The sequence below is a fragment of the Buteo buteo genome, chromosome 26 (assembly GCF_964188355.1).
Source record: "Buteo buteo chromosome 26, bButBut1.hap1.1, whole genome shotgun sequence".
NCBI classification, from domain to species: Eukaryota; Metazoa; Chordata; class Aves; order Accipitriformes; family Accipitridae; genus Buteo; species Buteo buteo.
Window position 1 is genome coordinate 2095269 of NC_134196.1, and position 18385 is coordinate 2113653.

The 18385-nt window shown below is 41.2% G+C and overlaps 1 protein-coding gene across 3 annotated transcripts in view; it reads right to left on the bottom strand.

Moving 5' to 3' along the window:
- Window positions 1-16631, bottom strand: part of NR1H4 (nuclear receptor subfamily 1 group H member 4) — a 33714-nt gene extending 17083 nt beyond the window's left edge. Inside the window, exons 1-3 of one of the 3 annotated variants that reach the window (XM_075057862.1) lie at window positions 16497-16631; window positions 7221-7583; window positions 1594-1734 (exon numbers count right to left, since the gene is read on the bottom strand). In XM_075057862.1, coding sequence (XP_074913963.1) covers window positions 1594-1734; window positions 7221-7583; window positions 16497-16581 — 589 coding nt within the window. In that variant the 5' untranslated portion in view covers window positions 16582-16631. Of the gene's footprint in view, window positions 1-1581; window positions 1735-7220; window positions 7584-16496 lie in introns of all 3 variants that reach the window. The other 2 variants (XM_075057861.1, XM_075057863.1) reach the window with 2 other exon arrangements.
- Between the last annotated feature and the right edge of the window lie 1754 nt (window positions 16632-18385).

The following is an 18385-nucleotide window of genomic DNA, read 5'->3' on the forward strand; positions in this document are numbered from 1 at the left end:
AAAAGCCATTAAATACTACCTTGCCAAACATCCTCATTGCAGTGCATTAGAGCATGCTTATGGTTAAGTCATGAGCAACACAAGACGCCCAGTGTTTCCATTGCAGAGAGAGAGTCAGATGGCAGTCGCACTCGCTGGCTTTTATTTCACATATGCCAGTTTGTGAAAACGATAGGCCAGTTTAAAAGTTTCATGTGTGCCCAGCCAGTATTATTTACGCTGACCTGGGTTGGGTTTTTTTTTTGGTGATGGGTGGGTTTCTTTTGTTGTACTGAGTCACTCGGGCTATTTTGAACCCTCAAAATTTTGGAACAATGGATGTGGGATCAGCACCACAGGGGAGTTCTTTTCCTCCGACACTCAGGGACACATTGAGTGCTGTCATCGCAGTGGTGGTGTCTGCTCATATATTCACATATTGCACGAGAATATGTCGTATCTCAGGATCTTTGTAGCCTGTTCAATTTGCAGAATGAAAGATTAATTACATTATGCTGGCAATGCATTCCAAATATTGATGGAGCTTATTGTTTCTCACAAAACCAACAGTTAATATAGCATCCTCTGATCAGATTGAGGGATAGAAGTATATTAAAAATTCCAAGTAGATTAATTTCCTGTATGAACCTAAATTGGTTTCACACATACGGGTATGCTAAAATGGTTGGAGCCATCAAGAAAAATAAATTGTAGCCCTGTTCATGGAAGGCAGAAGAGCAGATGTTTACAGAGTTTTTTCAGGAGCAAGCTTGCAAAAATAATAGATTGGCCAACATTTGACTCAAAATGGAGTTTTAAACATGTTTAAAATTGCACTCTAATATCCCTGTTGTTCTAAGTTATCCGATGTGAAGCTCAATAAAGTTTATAAGCTCTCAGTCTGAATAGAATATTCTCTTTAATATGAAACATTATTAAAGTCCATCAGTTTCATTTCTGGAGATGGTTCTACCTATGTGCCTATACGCAAGGCAGGAAAATCTGTAGTGCCACAGGGAGAGTTATTGAGACTATAAAAAAGGGCAAGCCCTTAGCAGGCTTTGCCTGATTGCTGCGTGAGGTCTGGGAACATACACTTGGCAAGTCTGCCGAAACTCCCTGCTAGTGGCAGTCCTTTTCTTTGCTTGAAAATGGCATTGTCTGAAGGCCAAAATTTGGCCTTGGCTAGCACGAGCTTGACAAGGAGAGACCCAGAAAGAGCAGCAAAGGGAAGCGCCAGGACTTTCCTGCTCTGGCTTCCCCAGCACTGCAAACTCCTCGCTCCTGGGGACTCTCCTGGAGACTCCCTTCCCCTGACTGCTTTTCCTTCCCCCTCAAGCCGACTACAGGCTGTCACCTAGTGCAGGACAGCCCTTCCTTCACCGCTTGCTCAGCTCTTACACCCTTGTGTCCCTGACCACTAACTAAATCCCATTGCTTAGCAGTACATTTGTCTTTTTCAACAGGATTTGATGCACAGGCATGACATCATCTTCAAAGCACCTTCTACCTGCCAGATGACATGTTTTATAGCTTTACTATTAAAACCAGCCTAATTAAATACAGTATTTGACGCGCACTCTGACTACGTGATGCAAATACCTGTATACATACATTCAGCCAACATGCCCATTTGCTTGCATTTCCTTAGACGGCACTCCTGGCACTTTCTCCTCATGTACATGTCCATCTCGCAGTTGCCTCCATTTTTACACTTGTATACTGCGTTCTTTGTGATGCTTCTTCTGAAGAACCCTGCACAACACAGCAGTGGCATAGGTAAAAGAAAACACTCAAAGCAGCAAAGTAATCAAGTTGAAGAGCACCTGGGTTTTCTGAATGACACACGTTCTGCTGCACCGTGAGTTTCCTTCAGTGCCTGGATGACTATATTCTTGATATTTGTATTGAAAACAGTATCAAGGTCATATAATTTAACAAATTAACATGATAAATCACAGGCCCAAACATTAAATATTAGCCCAAAGTAAGGTCCTGGAAGTATGAATGTTGGGAAAATCCAGAGCCAAACCTGAAACCTGCCAGGAGCAGGTTGAGCACCAGCACTAGGGCTGTAGGGTGATACCATACAAATAGCCAGTGAAAAAAATACGAGGCTTTTAAGTCTCTTGAGGTGCAGGATGTGCAGACAGAGGGTTGAGTAACTCACCACAGCTCCTGGGAGCCGTGGAAGCTCCACATACTGCTCTGCTTGCCCATCCCCAGGTTTAATACGGAAGCTGCCCCGTATCTGCCTATTGTACATGTGGCCTCTTCCCCCGTTTACAAGATACTCCAGACTCATTTGCTAAATATTATCCACCTGATGAGTTAAGCAGTCACCTCGTTTCACCTGCACAGGCAGTTCTACTGGTATCCTCACTGGATTCACTCCCAAATTGCACAGTGGTAACTGCAAACAGCAACTGATCCAAGAAATTGGGGGGACCTTTCCTCAGCCTGTCCAAATCTCCTGTTAGGCTGCTGCCTGCACACCGCGGGGAGCGGCACTGTGGGCGAAGCGTGGGGTGCCCAAGGTATTAAATGTAATTGAATAAAGGAGTCATCACAGAACAACAGAGTCTTTGCTGCCAACGATGACATGAACGTTTCCTGAATTTTTAGCGTGACTCACTGTGTCATCGTAATCTTTTTAGATTGTCCTTCCTATGGCACAGGCTATTTAGCATCAGCTACAGGGGGAACCAGGTCTCCTCCCCATCTGAGGGCGGGTTTCTGAAATAGACTCCTGGGATCTTCTGCTGGCACATCGCTGATTTATAGTGTACTTCAAACTAGAGCTCTGCGTAAATTTACATTAACCAGAGCTATTCACAAAGCTTTTGCTTTCTTATCGCCACTGGCTGGCACAATAAAACCACCATCATTTTCCAACCTGGCACTTTGATGCACTAAGACAGGCACCAGATAAGACCCAGTCTCCCATACTCAAATTGTAGGGTAAATTCAGATGTGAATCTGAATTTTTGTCCATTGCAGAATTTGTCTGTGTGTTTTCAGAATGCGTCCAGCACTGTCCCGCTGAATGTAGGAGAGATAACAGAAGACGTGATGATTTTGCCATTGTGAGATGACAATTTCCAAACTTTGGCCCATGTTTTTGTGGTTGCATAATCTCTTCCAAGCACCAATGTATAGCTACCAGTAAAACAATTCCACTATCTGGTCACAAAAAATCTGACATTTCTCTGAATCTGCTGTAACTCCTTCTTGAAATCTCTTCCATGCTGTCTGTTTTATTGGCTGCTTTTCAGACAAATACAGTTGACTGGCATCAGTCTCTTTTGAAATGCAGATTGCTTAGAACCTCCAGCAGCCCCAGGCATTATTTTTATTCATCATTCCCGTGGTGTTTAATACATTACCATTTACTGGGAAAGGAAGGGAGAAAAAGGCCTGGATTTAAGCTGTAGGTTTTCAGTGTTGGTTAAAGGCAACTGTATCTGCTTTACATAATTTATGAATTTTATTTGTTAAATTTAAATCCTGTAATTTATGACACATTAATTATTAGTAAATGTTGAAAAGCTCTGCACAAATATTTATGACATTGTAAGTCCAATTGATGACTTTATTGCTCACCCTACCCACAAGGTGTGCATTTGCTTTTTCATGGAAGAGGAAGGAAAAAGAACTTTAGTAAGTGAATTTTTTAAAGTATGTAAGAATGTGAAAGAAGAATGAAAAATACAGATGCAAAAGCTAGGAACCAACAAGATTCAAGCAGTTAAATATTTTCCCTTGAAAATAAAGTTTTTGAAAAAGTGAAATGATGTGAAGTGAAAAGTGAAATAATTTTTTGGCAAAAAGTAGTTTTAACCTTACTCTTGCTTCAGTTTTATCATAAAGTGATTATTGAATCACTGTTGTCTTGAACAGACTTCTTAATAATTAATTTTGAAATTAGCTTTTTGATATGAACAGAATTTCTAGATATATTATTGACTGATAATTCAAAATTAACTTAAACTGCCTGAAATGTTTTATGTGTGACCTTCTATACCAGAAAGAGTTTTACAAAAATTCAGAGGTAAATCAGAAATGGCAGCTGTTAAACTAATGAAGGGGTAGCCCCCAAAGTTGAAGGTTTTTCTGGCACAGTCTAACTTTTACCTGATCTTGCCAAATTACAAAAGGCTCATGTTGGCTGGAAATGTTGAATTTGCTTTATTCTCTTAGCTAGTCACGAATATGATTAATTATGGCTAGAGCTGCTCTGATGTTACTGATGCTGATTTTCCTTACGGAAATTATGACAGTTGAAGGAGGACAGCTGTTAAAAGTGTAGATGAAAGCTTTGTAAATATCTCTGTTCGCCATCCTGATGGCCAACTGCTTTGGGTTTCTCAATTTAAAAGTTTTTGAAGATCACAGTTGCTAACAAAGCACCTGCTCCGCTCTCTCGGACTACCAGGACGTGTCCGGCGTTCCTTCCCCCCATGCCCACGTGGTGGGTGTTAGCGCGAGGAGAAGACTGAAGTGGGACCCTGCTTGGCAGGAGGTCTTCTCAGTCTGGCGTGAGAGCCACCAAGCGTTATATCAGAGTGGTTTGAAGATTGCAAAAACTCATAGCGGCAGCCTTTCACAACTAGCTTTTCTCTCAGCTGAGCTTACTCTGTGGCTGTATTGAACAAGCGCGATACTATGGCACACTTATTCTGTAACATCTGAAAAAGGCTTAAAACCCAGTATCGCTGCGCAGGCTGAGGCTATACCAAAAAGTCTTCCATGTCTGCCTGCAGAGGTTGTCTCAGAAATGCCCTCGACAGCAGCAGGCTTTAAAGCACAGTATATTGCTCCCTATACTGTAACAGTGCCTGAACTGCCTCATTCTTTATGAACCACAACAGCGATGCTATTATTGTTAACCAAGGCAGCATTTTCTAAAGTGATATATTAGAGGTGAGAGAAACCTCAAGGAAGCCTTTTCTGTTTTTGTATAGTACCACAGGAAAATGCTGTATGAAAGCAAATGTTCTGTTTAATCTGCTTTTGCATAATATGTAAAATATTAATGAAATAGTTCATACTTATTTGTTAATGGATGGTAATCTGTTAAAAAATATATATAGAAGTGTATACTCCTGCCCATATCTTTAGATTAATATTATCATGAGGGACGATAAATAAGATCTTACTATTGTTCCTTCTGCCCAAGGAAGAAAAACAAAAAGAATGGAGCTTGTTGCTGAATGCATTATCCAAGAAAGAAATGAAAACAATTTTAACATATTCATCACAGAGGATTGAATCCCATAAAAATATGTGCAAAGCCTCCCCCTTTGAATAAGAATGTCCACAGCATCAATGGAGCAGGGGTGCTGCAAGGTGAGCACTAGTCCTGCAGAAAGGGATCTGCGTATTATTTTGGACACACATTGAGTATGAATTAGCAGTTTTGTTGCCGAAAAGAAGGGCTAAGCTCACACTTGGATGTGAGACACGTGAGGTAGTTCTTCTACTGCACTAAGAGTAGAACTGAAGTACCGAGCCCAATTCTGGTCTCCATACATCGAGGGTAATGTATACCCATGTGAAAAATTCCATAGATGCACAAGAATGATCAGAGGTGTAGAAAACATAGTATTCCCTTCACCTTGTCAAATGGAATTACTATCCTCAGCACATCTTTTTACTGAATCAGCTGGTACTTTAATCACCTCTAAAGTTTATTGTAGAAGCAGAATGCATTATCTTTAAATAATTCAACTTTTACTATGTTTGATCAAGGGTACTATTCTTTGTAATTGATGTTGCAGTCATGAAGCCAAGCGAAAACAGAAAATAAATTATCCCAGTAAAGCAGTAAAATTATGGTTACACAGAGTGATTCAAACTGAATCAGTAGAGAGATGAACTCATATTTCCTTTCACTACGGGTTTTAGTCTGAGTACATACCTGGTGGTTTTAACCTTTCTCCTAAGAACATTCCATAGTTTGTAATTGTAAGTCTCTGAAAAATTGCTAAGACATTTAATAATGAAGTTAATAAACAGTAGGAATAGCTTACTAACAGAGTAAGAGTATCATTACTTGGAATCTTCACATTAAAATTGAGTTTAATCTGGTTTATGATGACAGCATTCATATGAGTTAATTCATATTTTTTGGCTTTGAGACTATTCACACGGACAGCAGAAAGAAATGAATCTCCTATTTATTGGAATTCTTGAGGTAAACTATATGACCCTTGACTGTATCCATGTTTTAGAGTGGTTGGCCAGTGGGGTCTGTTGTGCCCTCAGAAATAAATTTGTAATAGATAAAGCAAAACCCCCCAATTAGTTCAAAGTCCACTCTCAGTGACAGTGAGCTCCACATTAAGATATTTTAGTGCTCCAGTAATGTCCATGCTTTAGCCTTTATCCATAGAACAGAAATGATAATGAAATACTTATTCACAGAGTAGAATGAAAAACTGGGGCATTATTTTTCTTTCTATAATGTACCTCAGCCCTCTCACAGAGTAATCGTCTTTAGGTATAATTGCTATTCTATCTGTATAACCTTTTGCCCCTCTCTGCTAAAATATCTGGCAATCGTGTTTCCAGTAATGGTAATGATTTTTGGTATGCCATTTATCATGACACCAACTTGTGAATACTGTTCTCCTAAGCAGCAAGATATTTATCCTAAAGATACCGCCTGTTTCCTGAAGAAGCTCCCTCCGTAGGGATAGGGGCTATCCCTTGAAGAAAATCTCGAATTAGCAATCCTTTCATTTCACAAACCCGAAGACACCCACCATATTCTTTGGGAACTGAGGGAAAGAGATACTCTGGGAACAGGCTGCAGGTGGGCGCTGATGGCTTTCAGTTCCTTTCAACGCACACTGCAGGAGGCATTTGGGCTGGGTTTGCAGCTGATTTCTAGGGCAGCCTAGCACTGAACTCCCAGTGGGTTTGGTTCCTTCCACAGCCTCCAAGACAGCAGAGCCAGGCTGCCAGGTCCCCCCACGGAAGCTATTCTTCAGTTACCAAGAGCTAATGATGGCTCAAGAGCCGTGGGTTGGCCAGTGGTGCTCTATGGTCACAGGACAATGGTGGAAGATGCTGCCAATCTGCCTTGGGGAAAATACAGAATAGCGTACACCGGATCCAAACGTAAATCTCTAAAATGCTTAATGACTCGGATAAAAGTAACAAGACATTAAAAAAAAATATTCAGAAACTGCTGTGCTTATTAGCTGAATGGTATTCTGTAATTGATGTCATCCTACCTTTGCATCCTTCACAAGTAAGAGCATTGTAGTGGTAGCCAGAGGCTTTGTCACCGCAGACCACACAGAGCTCTTCTCCTTTCACCCTCCCCGTGGAGTGACCCAGTCTAGGCTTTTTGGCTGCAGGCATATCCATGATCTCCGTCTCCCTGGTGAACAAGGTCTCTGAGGGTATTCTCCTGAGCTCGTACATCCCGGGGGAATACCATTCCTCATGCTGCGGAGGGTAAAAGCCGAGGTTGGAGTAATAAGGTGGTGATGAAATCTGAGGCTGAACTTGGGGAAATGGCACGCCGTTGTACTGTGCGTAAGGTGACACATCGGCCTCTTGCACTGGAGAACTCATTGGCTCTGAAAGGACACCTGAAAAATCATAATGCAAACCCAATTTCTATTACTACCGTGAAACTGCATTTATCAGAGAAGTTTCCACTTCCAGACATCCATTTCAAAAACAAGGCATAATCATAAAGACTGCATTATCTGGGCTCAGATTTGCTGTGGCCCCGGTTCTACACAAATACGTTGCAAGATATTTTAAAAGTAACTTAGCCGTTCTCAGCCACTCCTTTATTATTGGTGGAAATGTCTGGCACTGGTACTTAAGTTAAAAAATCTTGGAAGTTACCATGCAGCTAATTGTATAAATGTTCAAGAATGAGCAATCCACACCACAGAGAAGCTAGCAACCTGAATTAGGTCTCACAGCAGGATAAAAGAAATCCGAACAAAAGCCAAAAACCCTATGGCGTTGGTGAAAGCTAGAAGAAGACTCAAACATCATGTTAATTTCTATTTAATTCTGAATGAATACATCATGACAGGGAACAACTGCACTGGATGACAAGAGTGAGGCTTAATTAGAAAGCCAAGAACCTGAAATAAACCTTCCACTAGAGCCTGAAAGGGGAAAGTGAGGTTACCACGAAGGAACAGGGAAGATACTCCTAATGTAAGTGGTGAAACGCGACCTTCTCGCCATGCCACGTCCAGTGGCTCCCAGCCTGGCCCCAGCCCCGCCGCTCCGCGCAGTTGTGCGGTTCTGATGGGAAGCATCTCCGTAATCCAGCACCGTTCCCCTCTGAGCCAACGACAAACTGGCAGTGGTGCAAGGAATGGCAACCTTTCCTGTTGGGATCGACACAGTATCTGGAGACTACCTTAACTTTGCCCATTAAATAACAGGTTCAAAAATGCAAACAACTTAAGTCTCCTGTTTTGCTGTACTACAAGGACACCACCACCTAGCAGTCCCTGGATGGTGTAATTAAAATCAAGCCCATGTCAAACAGCTGAAAACAGTAATTTAAAAGTTATTTGCAAACTACTTCCTATCTTGTGTTAGAGAAAGCCACATCTTGCCGTTTCATGAACACAATTCCTTCATTCGCTCCAAGAAGAGAATCTGAGAAAAATAGTGCATATTTCCAGGAAGATGCTGAGTCCCATTTTATTGGAGACAATAGTAGTACAAAGAAATCATAGACTACTGTTTATTGGTGACCATTACTTAACAGCGCTTTAGAAGCATTCCAAAAACATTTTTGCTGACATCAGATCGGTTCCCTGGCAAGTGTCCTTCACTTCTGAGGAATCAGAAACAATGAAGAAGTGCTAACAGTTGCGAAGAGGGAACACCTGTAATGACAACAATAATTCAAATCTGTGACAAGGAAGGATTCTTCCTTCTCCTTTCTCTCACTTCAGTTAGTGCCAGAAAATAACCTTTTTCGTTTCAGCTACTTTTTCACTTTCAAGGTCTCATGCTCTTGCTCTGCAGCCTTCTGCCCTTCCTACTTTACCGTGCTGCAGAAGCCATGCAAGTGGTTTGCATTTTGTGATCGCTGTATTGTCCACAGCACACCTTTGCCGATAGCAAATGTTGAGGTCCCACTTCAAGAGTAAGCAGCAAGATGTATGTCTGGAAAAATGTGACACAAAACCAAATGAGAATAATGGTGTCATTTATTATTAACAATAAGTTTAATTATGGTTGCATTTAGTTGCTCCAGAAGAGGCCAGAGCCCTGAGAACTACACTAGCAGAAGCAGAATAGCAGAAGGCACTCCCCAAACCCAAGTTTATGCCCTTTAAATAAACAATGTAGACATACAGAGACCCGAGACAAAATACAGGCACCTGGGGACTCTACGGAAGAGCCTGGAGGTGAATTTACAGCTTCATTCATCAAATGCAAACTGTCACTGGTCCCTGCCAGCTGCAGCGGTGACAAAACACGTAAAGGGTGAGGACAGCAAGGGTTTGATGCTGACCTTTATTGTTCGGCATAGGTTTAATGAGCGGGTGGTCTTTCTTTAATTACATTTACCGTTTGTGGAGACTGCTACTCATAAAGACTGGTCAAGGTACTACAGGTACAAAAACTGGTGTTAACTGTGAGACACACAATCATTATACAAATCATTCGGTCTCTCTTTGGAAAGGAATCTGTTCACCATGGAAACCTAAGTTGTCGTTTGCTAGTTAGTAATTACTTGGTTGATTGAGTTTTCTAAAAGATAGTGGGACAATCCCAAAATGAAAAGGAAGAGGCTAGTGATTTTTAACTTTATGCCATCCACAGGGAATGCCACAAAAGCTCTATGCCAGCCTCCTGCACTGCTTGGGCCTCTGAAAGAGCAAGAAGAGAAGGCAACACTCCTTCAACAGTAAAAAAAATAATCTCAGGGCTTGTTAAAAAACTGCTCTGTCCCACGCCACATTTGAAAACCACACTGATTTTTGGAATTCTGCTTTGCAAAGTACATATGAGTCTAGACCAAAGAGTTTCTTATCGGAAAAGAAAACTAATCTTATCTTCCCAACCGGAATGTACATATGCCTTCCTCCAGGTATATATTAGTGGAAGTCTGAGATGGGCTGGTCTGATGCCACTGTAAAGCATGAGCCAGCCCACTGGAGTCACTGGAGTGGCAGTAGTATAAACAGTGAAAGTGAAATCAGAAATAAGCTCCCTGGAATACAGCGATGTTTTACGTTTGTGTGGTCTTCACTATTTTGAAACCATTTATCCGTTTTTCCTTTCAGAAGCATATCTTTTACATTTTTAAAGAGAGACTGCTTAAGCACACACAAATGTGATGTTACTTATAGCTGTACATCTTTTAGACTGTGTTTTGCAAATAAATATTTTCAAGTGAAAAACGTTTTACAGAAATCTGGAAAGCTTACTAATATCAAAGTGAAACCTTCACATAGATGTGGTCATCATTTTACAAATATTTTTCCACAATAGCACTTGCAACTGAAACTCATCGGAGAGTTGTGCTTTTGTTCCTTTAAATTTTACACAGAATATTTTACATGAGACTTGAAAAATTATTTGATGTAGGCTTAACCACTTGTACAAATGAAAGGGAATATTCCTTGTAAGAACTAAAGAGAGCCTTTTCAGTTTGCAGAATTATATCGATGTTATATGCAGACTGAAGGTGGTTTTATCCATAATATTACAGAAATTACAAGATCACATTTTAATGTAAAAGTTATTGTTCCACTAATATAAAGCTAATTGGAGAGAAAAAAATTCTAAGAACATTGAAAATATGAACCTCTGACTCTCCATAGGGTATTCATGAAGGAACTTAAAGAAATAAGAACAAGATTCAGGATTACACTAATTTGGAAACCATAGCATAACCATTAATGAAATCCTGATTTAATTCCAAACAAATTATTTGCTGCAGATCTTTAAAGATCGCTTGGTTTAAACAACCTTCTAGCATCCTACAGTTTCAAGGAAGAATGCAAGAATAGATGGCAAACACGTCCAAGTGAGAACATGACAATATCCTACCTTAGGCTGTCTTCAGTCTGACCATTTCTTGAAGAAAAATACTCTCCTTGAGGTGCCCAGTCCTCCTTTCCCTCTCTTTCTTTTTTTTCCCCCCTAAAGACTATGTATAAATAAAACTTCTTAATTCTGCTTTGTCTGTATCCTGTTGCCTTCTTTACTGTGAGAACTTTCTTTAAGATTAGCAAAGGAGTGACACAGGCCAGAGGTTACATAGTTTACTGATTAACTTCATTACAGAGAAACTTGTTTGTAAATGTCTGAAACAATAGCAATGTCCGTTCCCGGCGTGGATTTACCTGGATAAAATTTGGTTACCGTTTAAGGGGATGCCTCCAAGTAGCCTAGCCATTGTAATTTGTACCTGTTGTGGTTTATTTACAACAAAATTTTTATCAGTAAATATGTAGTAGTGTCAGGTGATTCTGTGCAATAGATTAACCACTTCAATATCAGAAGCAGCTCGTTTTAGCTGACTGGATTTATGCACAGAAATCTATTCTCAAAAAAAGGCCAACGTGCCCCGAGGCCAAACGCCAAGGATCACTTCTCATCCACCTAGCTTAGGGGTAACTCCAACTCCCTCCGGGGTGGGCAGGGTGCATCTGCACTGCGCGGTCTTTGCTGCTGACCTCGCTCTCCTGGGCCCCCGTAGCTGTTAGTGTTTCATATATGTCATTTCAGTTCAAAGCCTCTGTAACGTTGCGAGGGCTGTGTTGGATGCCACCACAGCACTACTGGGACAGCTTGAAGTCAAGATCGTGTGGCGCGCCTTGGTTTGATGGCAGCTGAAGTACGAAGGTACAAACCCCACCGAGACAGGGTCAGAGGAGAGTGTGGGGTAAAAGGACCCAAACCTACTGCAGTCTTGGCCATGCTGCCTTTTGGGAAGCAGTCCCTGGAGTAAGCCCATGTCTTAAAGACACCTACTAAAGCAATCCAAAAGAGCCCCAGAGCAAGGTAAGAGTAGAGTAGCGTCAAGTTGGACAGTCAAGGATGCTGTGCCCCTGTCAGTCTTCAGCCTCTTTCCTTTAGCACTGTGGATGAGCCCACTAAGACCCATCACATCGTGACCAGAAGTAGGTCTGAGGATCACGCCTGGAAGTAAATAGGCAGAGAATCAAGCCCCAGACTGCAAGATTCCCCTTATTTCACAAAACGGTCTCCTTTCCAGGCCAAGATCCACAAATGGCTCACACGTGCACAACAGAAAGCATCGCACAAATGCATTTTGGGTTTGCCTCGCTCGGCCGTGCAACCTTCACCCTCAGAGCCCCGTTCACCTGCATTCCTTCTCGTTAATTTTTTTTTCTCAGATTGCTACTCTGTTTGGTTTGGTGCTCTTCATAATTATTATACATACATGATACTCTGTTTTGTGTTGGTTTGTTTCCTTGTGATTTGGGGGTCTGTTACGGGGCTAATTATCTTCTCTGCAGGGATGAAGCCAGATGTTGCATCATCTGCCAGGTGGTGCTAAAGGTAAGTAGTTATTTAACATATCTTATGATCTTGAAGCTGTTTAATCAGTTTCGACACTTGATCCTACTATCTTTTTTATTTTAAAAAAGCATAACCAGAACAAATATAAATTTAAAGGGAGTCAGCCTTTTAAGCTCGTCTTAGGCACAACAATTAGGCCTACGACAATTTTCAATGGCATTTTGTTGTTTTTACATTGTCAAATATTTAAGACAAGTTTAGATGTATTGCTTTCTTTTCCCTCTTGTTACGTGTCATTTTTTGTTTAATCTTCCTTGTTTGTTTCAATACAGCTTTTAAAAGCACTCATTCAGCCCCAAAACTTCTATCTCAGCTAGGGATATGGACAATGAGGGTGGCGTTTCTTGTCTTGTTATATTTTGAAGTCACATTACAAGACGACATTATCAGGCCATCAAAAAATACTTAAAATAGGTCTTTTTTCATTTTAAGCATATAATAGTACTGACTTATTTTTCCAGGATCTTAGAAATAATTCCATCTCTGATAGCTGAAGTTTCACACTTAGTATCTTGCATATTAATAACTCCTGTATAAGGTGCTCTCACAGAAAATAGAATGGGACTATTACTTTAAAGGCCTGCTTCTTACTTATATAAACGACAGTTTGAGTCAACTGCTGTATATATTTCAGATGCCATACAAATATATAAGTTTACCCTCCACATTTAAAATATGAAGGAGATATTTTTGGTGTCTGAAAATTAGTTCAGTCCCTTGTAAAAAAGGGCAAGTGATAACCACTGGAAAAAATAAGATAATGGAGATATAGGTATTTAACACATGTATTGGCCCTAATATGAAAAACTTTCAAAGGCAATTGGAAGATGTTGTCAAATACCTTTTTGCAACAGTCTTCCTGTCCCAGCAGAACTGCCAAGCCTTGGAGGAAGGCTTGTCAGCTTCAGCTAACGCGCCTCAGCATCTTCTAGGTCACAGCCTGTGTCCAGTCAATTTGGAGCGAAGCGGAGGAGCTCAGAGCAGTCTATGTCTATCAAGGTATAAATTCATGGCTCTAAAGTGAACTACAAAGCTCCCAAAGGTTTTAAAGGAGACCAGGGTTTCAGTCCTAAATTACAGGGGTTCAAAAAAGCGGATCGGTAGGTGTGTCACTCTCTTAGTTCAGTATATGAAACTGGACCAGCCTTCACAGAGCCGGCCCCGTTCAATTCAATGGGGCTTGTGAAATAAAAACAGGGTTTGACTGAGGAAGAGCAGCATCTCAACAGGATAGGTCCCATCGAGACGCATGCACCCCCGGGATTTCTTGTCATCCAGAGTCCCATCCCCTCACTGGGAAAACCAGAGCTGCAAGGAAGAAAAAGTTGATCTCGCAGGCAGATGCTATAGAGGATGTATCATTTTATTTTGGCCACTTCTTCAAAAAGATATTTTCCATAAAGAGATCTAGGATGTTTCTAAATCTCCTCAGTAGTGAGGCAGAAAAATAGAAGCAGTTTTCCAAGAAGGCAGGATGGAAGGGAAGGACCCTCACTTCTGCTGGGTTAAAGATCCTTCTTCGTTTGCATTTTGAGCCCCCTTTTCCAGGGACTCATAGCTACAGAAGTGAAAAACTACAGTTAAAACACACTAACTCCAAAGACATAAAGAGATACTTCATCTTAGACATACACTGTTAAAATAGCAACATAAAATTTCCAACTACTGAAAGGTAGAAAACCTTTTTTTTTTTTTTCCTTTAAGCTCTTCTGAAACCTGCTGCAACTAGGAATCTTGAGGGTGAGTACATTAGAAGAGTCCTGGAATTACCATGGTGATGAGTCTCACAGCACAAGCAACTCACTACTGACAACATTTCTTTTGAGAAACCTGGAGCTAATGTTTGGGGATGCACTTAGATTTGGTTTTGAAGGTCTAAGAACACTCTCCCTGTAGACTGAGTGAAGCATAAAGAAAAGATAATATATTTCCAGGGCTTTTTAGAGAATGCGAGTATGCATCTTTGAAAAAGGAGACTTTTGGATAAAGGCTGATGTTTGTAAGCCAGCAGTTTCTCACTTTTATTACATCAGAGCTGTAATATGAGAGAAGTCCTGGGAGAAATGTGTATTCTAAGGCTCATTTAAAAGAAAAGCTTGCTTCCTGTTTCTTTGGGTTCAAAAGTCTCTACCTACCAAAACTGAATGTCAAAAAAAATGCAAATAGTTTACAAATATAAAATTGAGAGGCAAAATAATTTCTTATAAGCATTTTGAAGAGATGGAATCATGTTTTCACAATGAGTAATTTTCTCTGTGGACTCAGTTGCATGTTATTTCTGATGGGTTTTTTCCAGCTATAAAAGCAAAAGACACTAAATTCGTAAAGAATTCACTTCTGAGACTTGAGTGACATCCCACAAAACCGAACCAAGTGGCCGTACAAAACAGAAGTCAGCTTAAGTGAAACACAGCAGGAGTGCTAAGTCTCTTTCCTAATGGGACCCCTGATTCAACCCCTTAATACATTATTTCTTTCTGTTACAGAAGTGTCAGTTTGAATTAAATCTCCATTGTGCTAAGCTCTGAATACCTATAATGGGAGACACAATCTCTCTTCTGAAGATCTCACGATTTCTGAGTAAGATTTCAGTGTGGAGGGACAGTATTTTACATTAACATGCTTCCTTGTATTTTGAAGCTACCTGATCGTTACTCTTTAAAAATAATGAAATAATTAGTGAAAAAGTAGACATCAGGGGGGAAATCTTCTTGACAAAAATCTGAAGTAGTTCAGTTATGTGGGACTTTTAAAGGGATGACTGGATGTAAAATTTGGCACCCTAGATTTGAACATCATTCTCCTCTTTGTATATCATGGCCTGACACTGGAATTAACAGGTAGCAAGGAAGTGGTTTCGCTATTTACACATACTTTTTTAAACAACTGCAAAAACATTTCTCCCACCAAAACCCAACATATTTAGGGAAAAAACCAATAATACACAGTAATGCAATGTGGTTTGGTTATCATTAGTGATAGTGCCTTAGTTTAGCTGTACGGAGCCAGAACACTGGAAGTGGTCTGATCTGGGGAGATGTTCCTGACTTCTAAGGGCTCTGCAGCAGGGATGGCTCCACACGTCAGAGTTCCTCCATGCCCAAGCCACTATTCTTGTTTCAGATAGATGAAACTGAAATGTTCTCAATTTTTCCAGCGCTCAAAAAGACAGAATTCTGCTCTTATTTGGACTGGAAACTTCTGAAGTGTTGCAGCTTTCTGTGGGGGTCTGTATTGTGTGGGAGGCTCTGAATGTATCATGTTACTCAATGAAGGTCCCCCTCTGCTGCCAAAAAAAAGGCTAAAAAATGTATTATTCTCGCTCTTTTTTTTTTCCTTAGCAGTGCATATAACAGAAGACAGCTTCCCCATGCTTATAAAATATTGACAAAGAATTCTTCATTCATTAACAAACACATGCTTAGCCTTAAAAAATTCAGTGGAACTGGAGCAAGGAGAATTTTCCAGCCTGCATTACAAATTTTTTTGTGCATTGAAGTTAATAGCATAAGTTTTTAATCGTCTCAATAAGACAATGGTTTTAATTTAGGTGAAATTACTTTCATAAATTTGCATAACATGGCAACGCAAATACATTGCAGTATAACTTTATTACAAATTAACTGAAAATATACCTGCTCAGCTTGATTTAAAAGACTCACATGAAGAAAACATCCAGCCTACATGCAAAGGTCTGTCTTTGTGGAATGGTTTCAGGTATTAGAATAGTGTTATAAAAACAACTACAAGCTCTGCTATGAGCAGTGACGAGAGCAATAGTGTGCAGGATTACATTAACACCACAGACCCGTTATTTGTCTTTTCTTCCATAGGTAGTGAAGATTCAAGAAGGTTGGCACGTGTCAACCACACATCTGTGACTTGATATTTCAGTGCGTTTTCTTCTAGGTTTCTGAGTAAAGGATAGCTTGCTATTTTAACCTAATTTGGTGACTTACCAAACAAATGAGGACCTTCAGCAAGAGAAAATCCATCAGCAGCAGCTAGCTGGTGATGTCCTATTAAATTCATTTCAGATCCCATTTTTTCTTTGGTTCAGGAAGAATACGGCAATTAAGAAATAGGTTGAAAGGAGACCCTGAAAGATATAAAGCAAAAATAATATTTAAAACAAGATAACTATTTTTTGTGTACCTATTATAAGGCAGGATTCAGGAGGTTGTTTCAATATTTACTGTGACAAACACCGGCTTGAAGTTACAATCCCTAATTCAGCCTTTAAATAAAAGGCTGCATCTAGTTTGTTTGTTTTTTCCTTGCTGTGGTGTATTTTATTTGCCATCCTTCTGTTGTTCATTTAAAACTAATGGCAGTTTATGCTCAACCTTATTCAAATATTCACAGACTGAAGCACTGGCCTGACCCGCTGAGGGCACGCTGCTCAGCCCCCCTTCCAGGGAATACCAGTTGTTTGCATTACTTTTTCATCAGCCTTTCATCATCGCACGGTTTTCGCTTACTGAAAAAGTGTAAGTTGATGGTTAGGTCAGAAGAACCAAGCCAGGAGACTTGAGTTTAATTTCCAGTGACTGGCTCTTTATCTTGCCTTCAGTAATTACCGTCTGAGCAAGATCAACGGTGGCAAAAACAGAAAGCAGAGCCTTGGTCTAATAACCGGGCTCGCCCACCCGCTTCCTTTGCGGTCCCAAGCCGCCGTATAACTCCCGCTTGGGAAGGTTGGTGGATGCTTGTGCCCGCTCACCAGCCTGCTTTCCTAGCAGGTCCGATGGAGAACCTTTCATCTCCTGGGGCTGACAGTGGCACCCTACCCAGGTCGTCGTCTTCCCGCTCCGACCGCCGGGCTATTAAATAAGAGGGAAGAGACCTGCCGTTGCCTCCTACAGCGAGAGCGGTGCTTTGCCCAGGAGGAAGGTGGGCAAGAGGGTCCCTCGCCCAGGTTGGGCTCATGTGGGTGGGATGGGGCAACGCAGGATTGCATTTGAGGCAAGACCGTCAGCAACAGAACGTACAGCTCCAACAAGGAGACGTCTCAAGGGTTTATGCAGACACCAAGGGGATTCTGCATCAAGTTGACAGGAATCTTGTTTTTCTTTGTTTTAGACTCTTGATTCTTTATTCGGTTTTATTCCCGTGGGACTGTCCCTGGGACTGCGTTTCCACTCACGGAAGGGATTTGAGAGTTATAGCCCAGCCTGCTTCCCAGTGAGGGCTCAGCCTGTTTCTCGAGCAGAAGTGAAGTCATCTGACAAAAACGTGAAGGCGGCCCGAGGCCCCAGTGCTGCGCAGACTGGGAAGTAGCTTGTGAGAGTGGCAAGCACACTGTGTAATTATATTCAGATTTGTCCGTAAGGATTCATTAACTTCTTTCCTAACATAAACAAAGGCCCTCTAATTAGACAGATGCATTTTTAAATGTCCACCCACAGATAATTTAAACAGTTTACTCAGAAATGTCAAAAGCTACTTGTATCGCAGACCAGAGAGGGTTCTTGTGGCGAATAACATGTAAACACACAGTCTCGAATCTAGCGCAGAAACACAGTTTTGCAACAGCAAAAAAACCTCCCCGGTATCTTGGGATGGGGGTTGACAACCAGCCCAGCCACCCCAGTAGGCACACGTCTACTTCCAACCACGATATGGCCTCGCCACCACGTTTGCTGGGGAAGGTTTCTGCTGGACTGGAGAGATGGGGCTGCTCACGTGGCTGCAAAGGTCCTACAGTTCCTGACAGCCAGTTTTCTCATGAACTGCCCATGAGAGACCCTTGGGAGGGGGTTCCTCTTACAGCCCGTTTCAAGGGTTCTGCGATGGCAGAAGACAGCAGCACAGCCAAGACCCTAACAGTGGTCGGTAAGAGAAACAT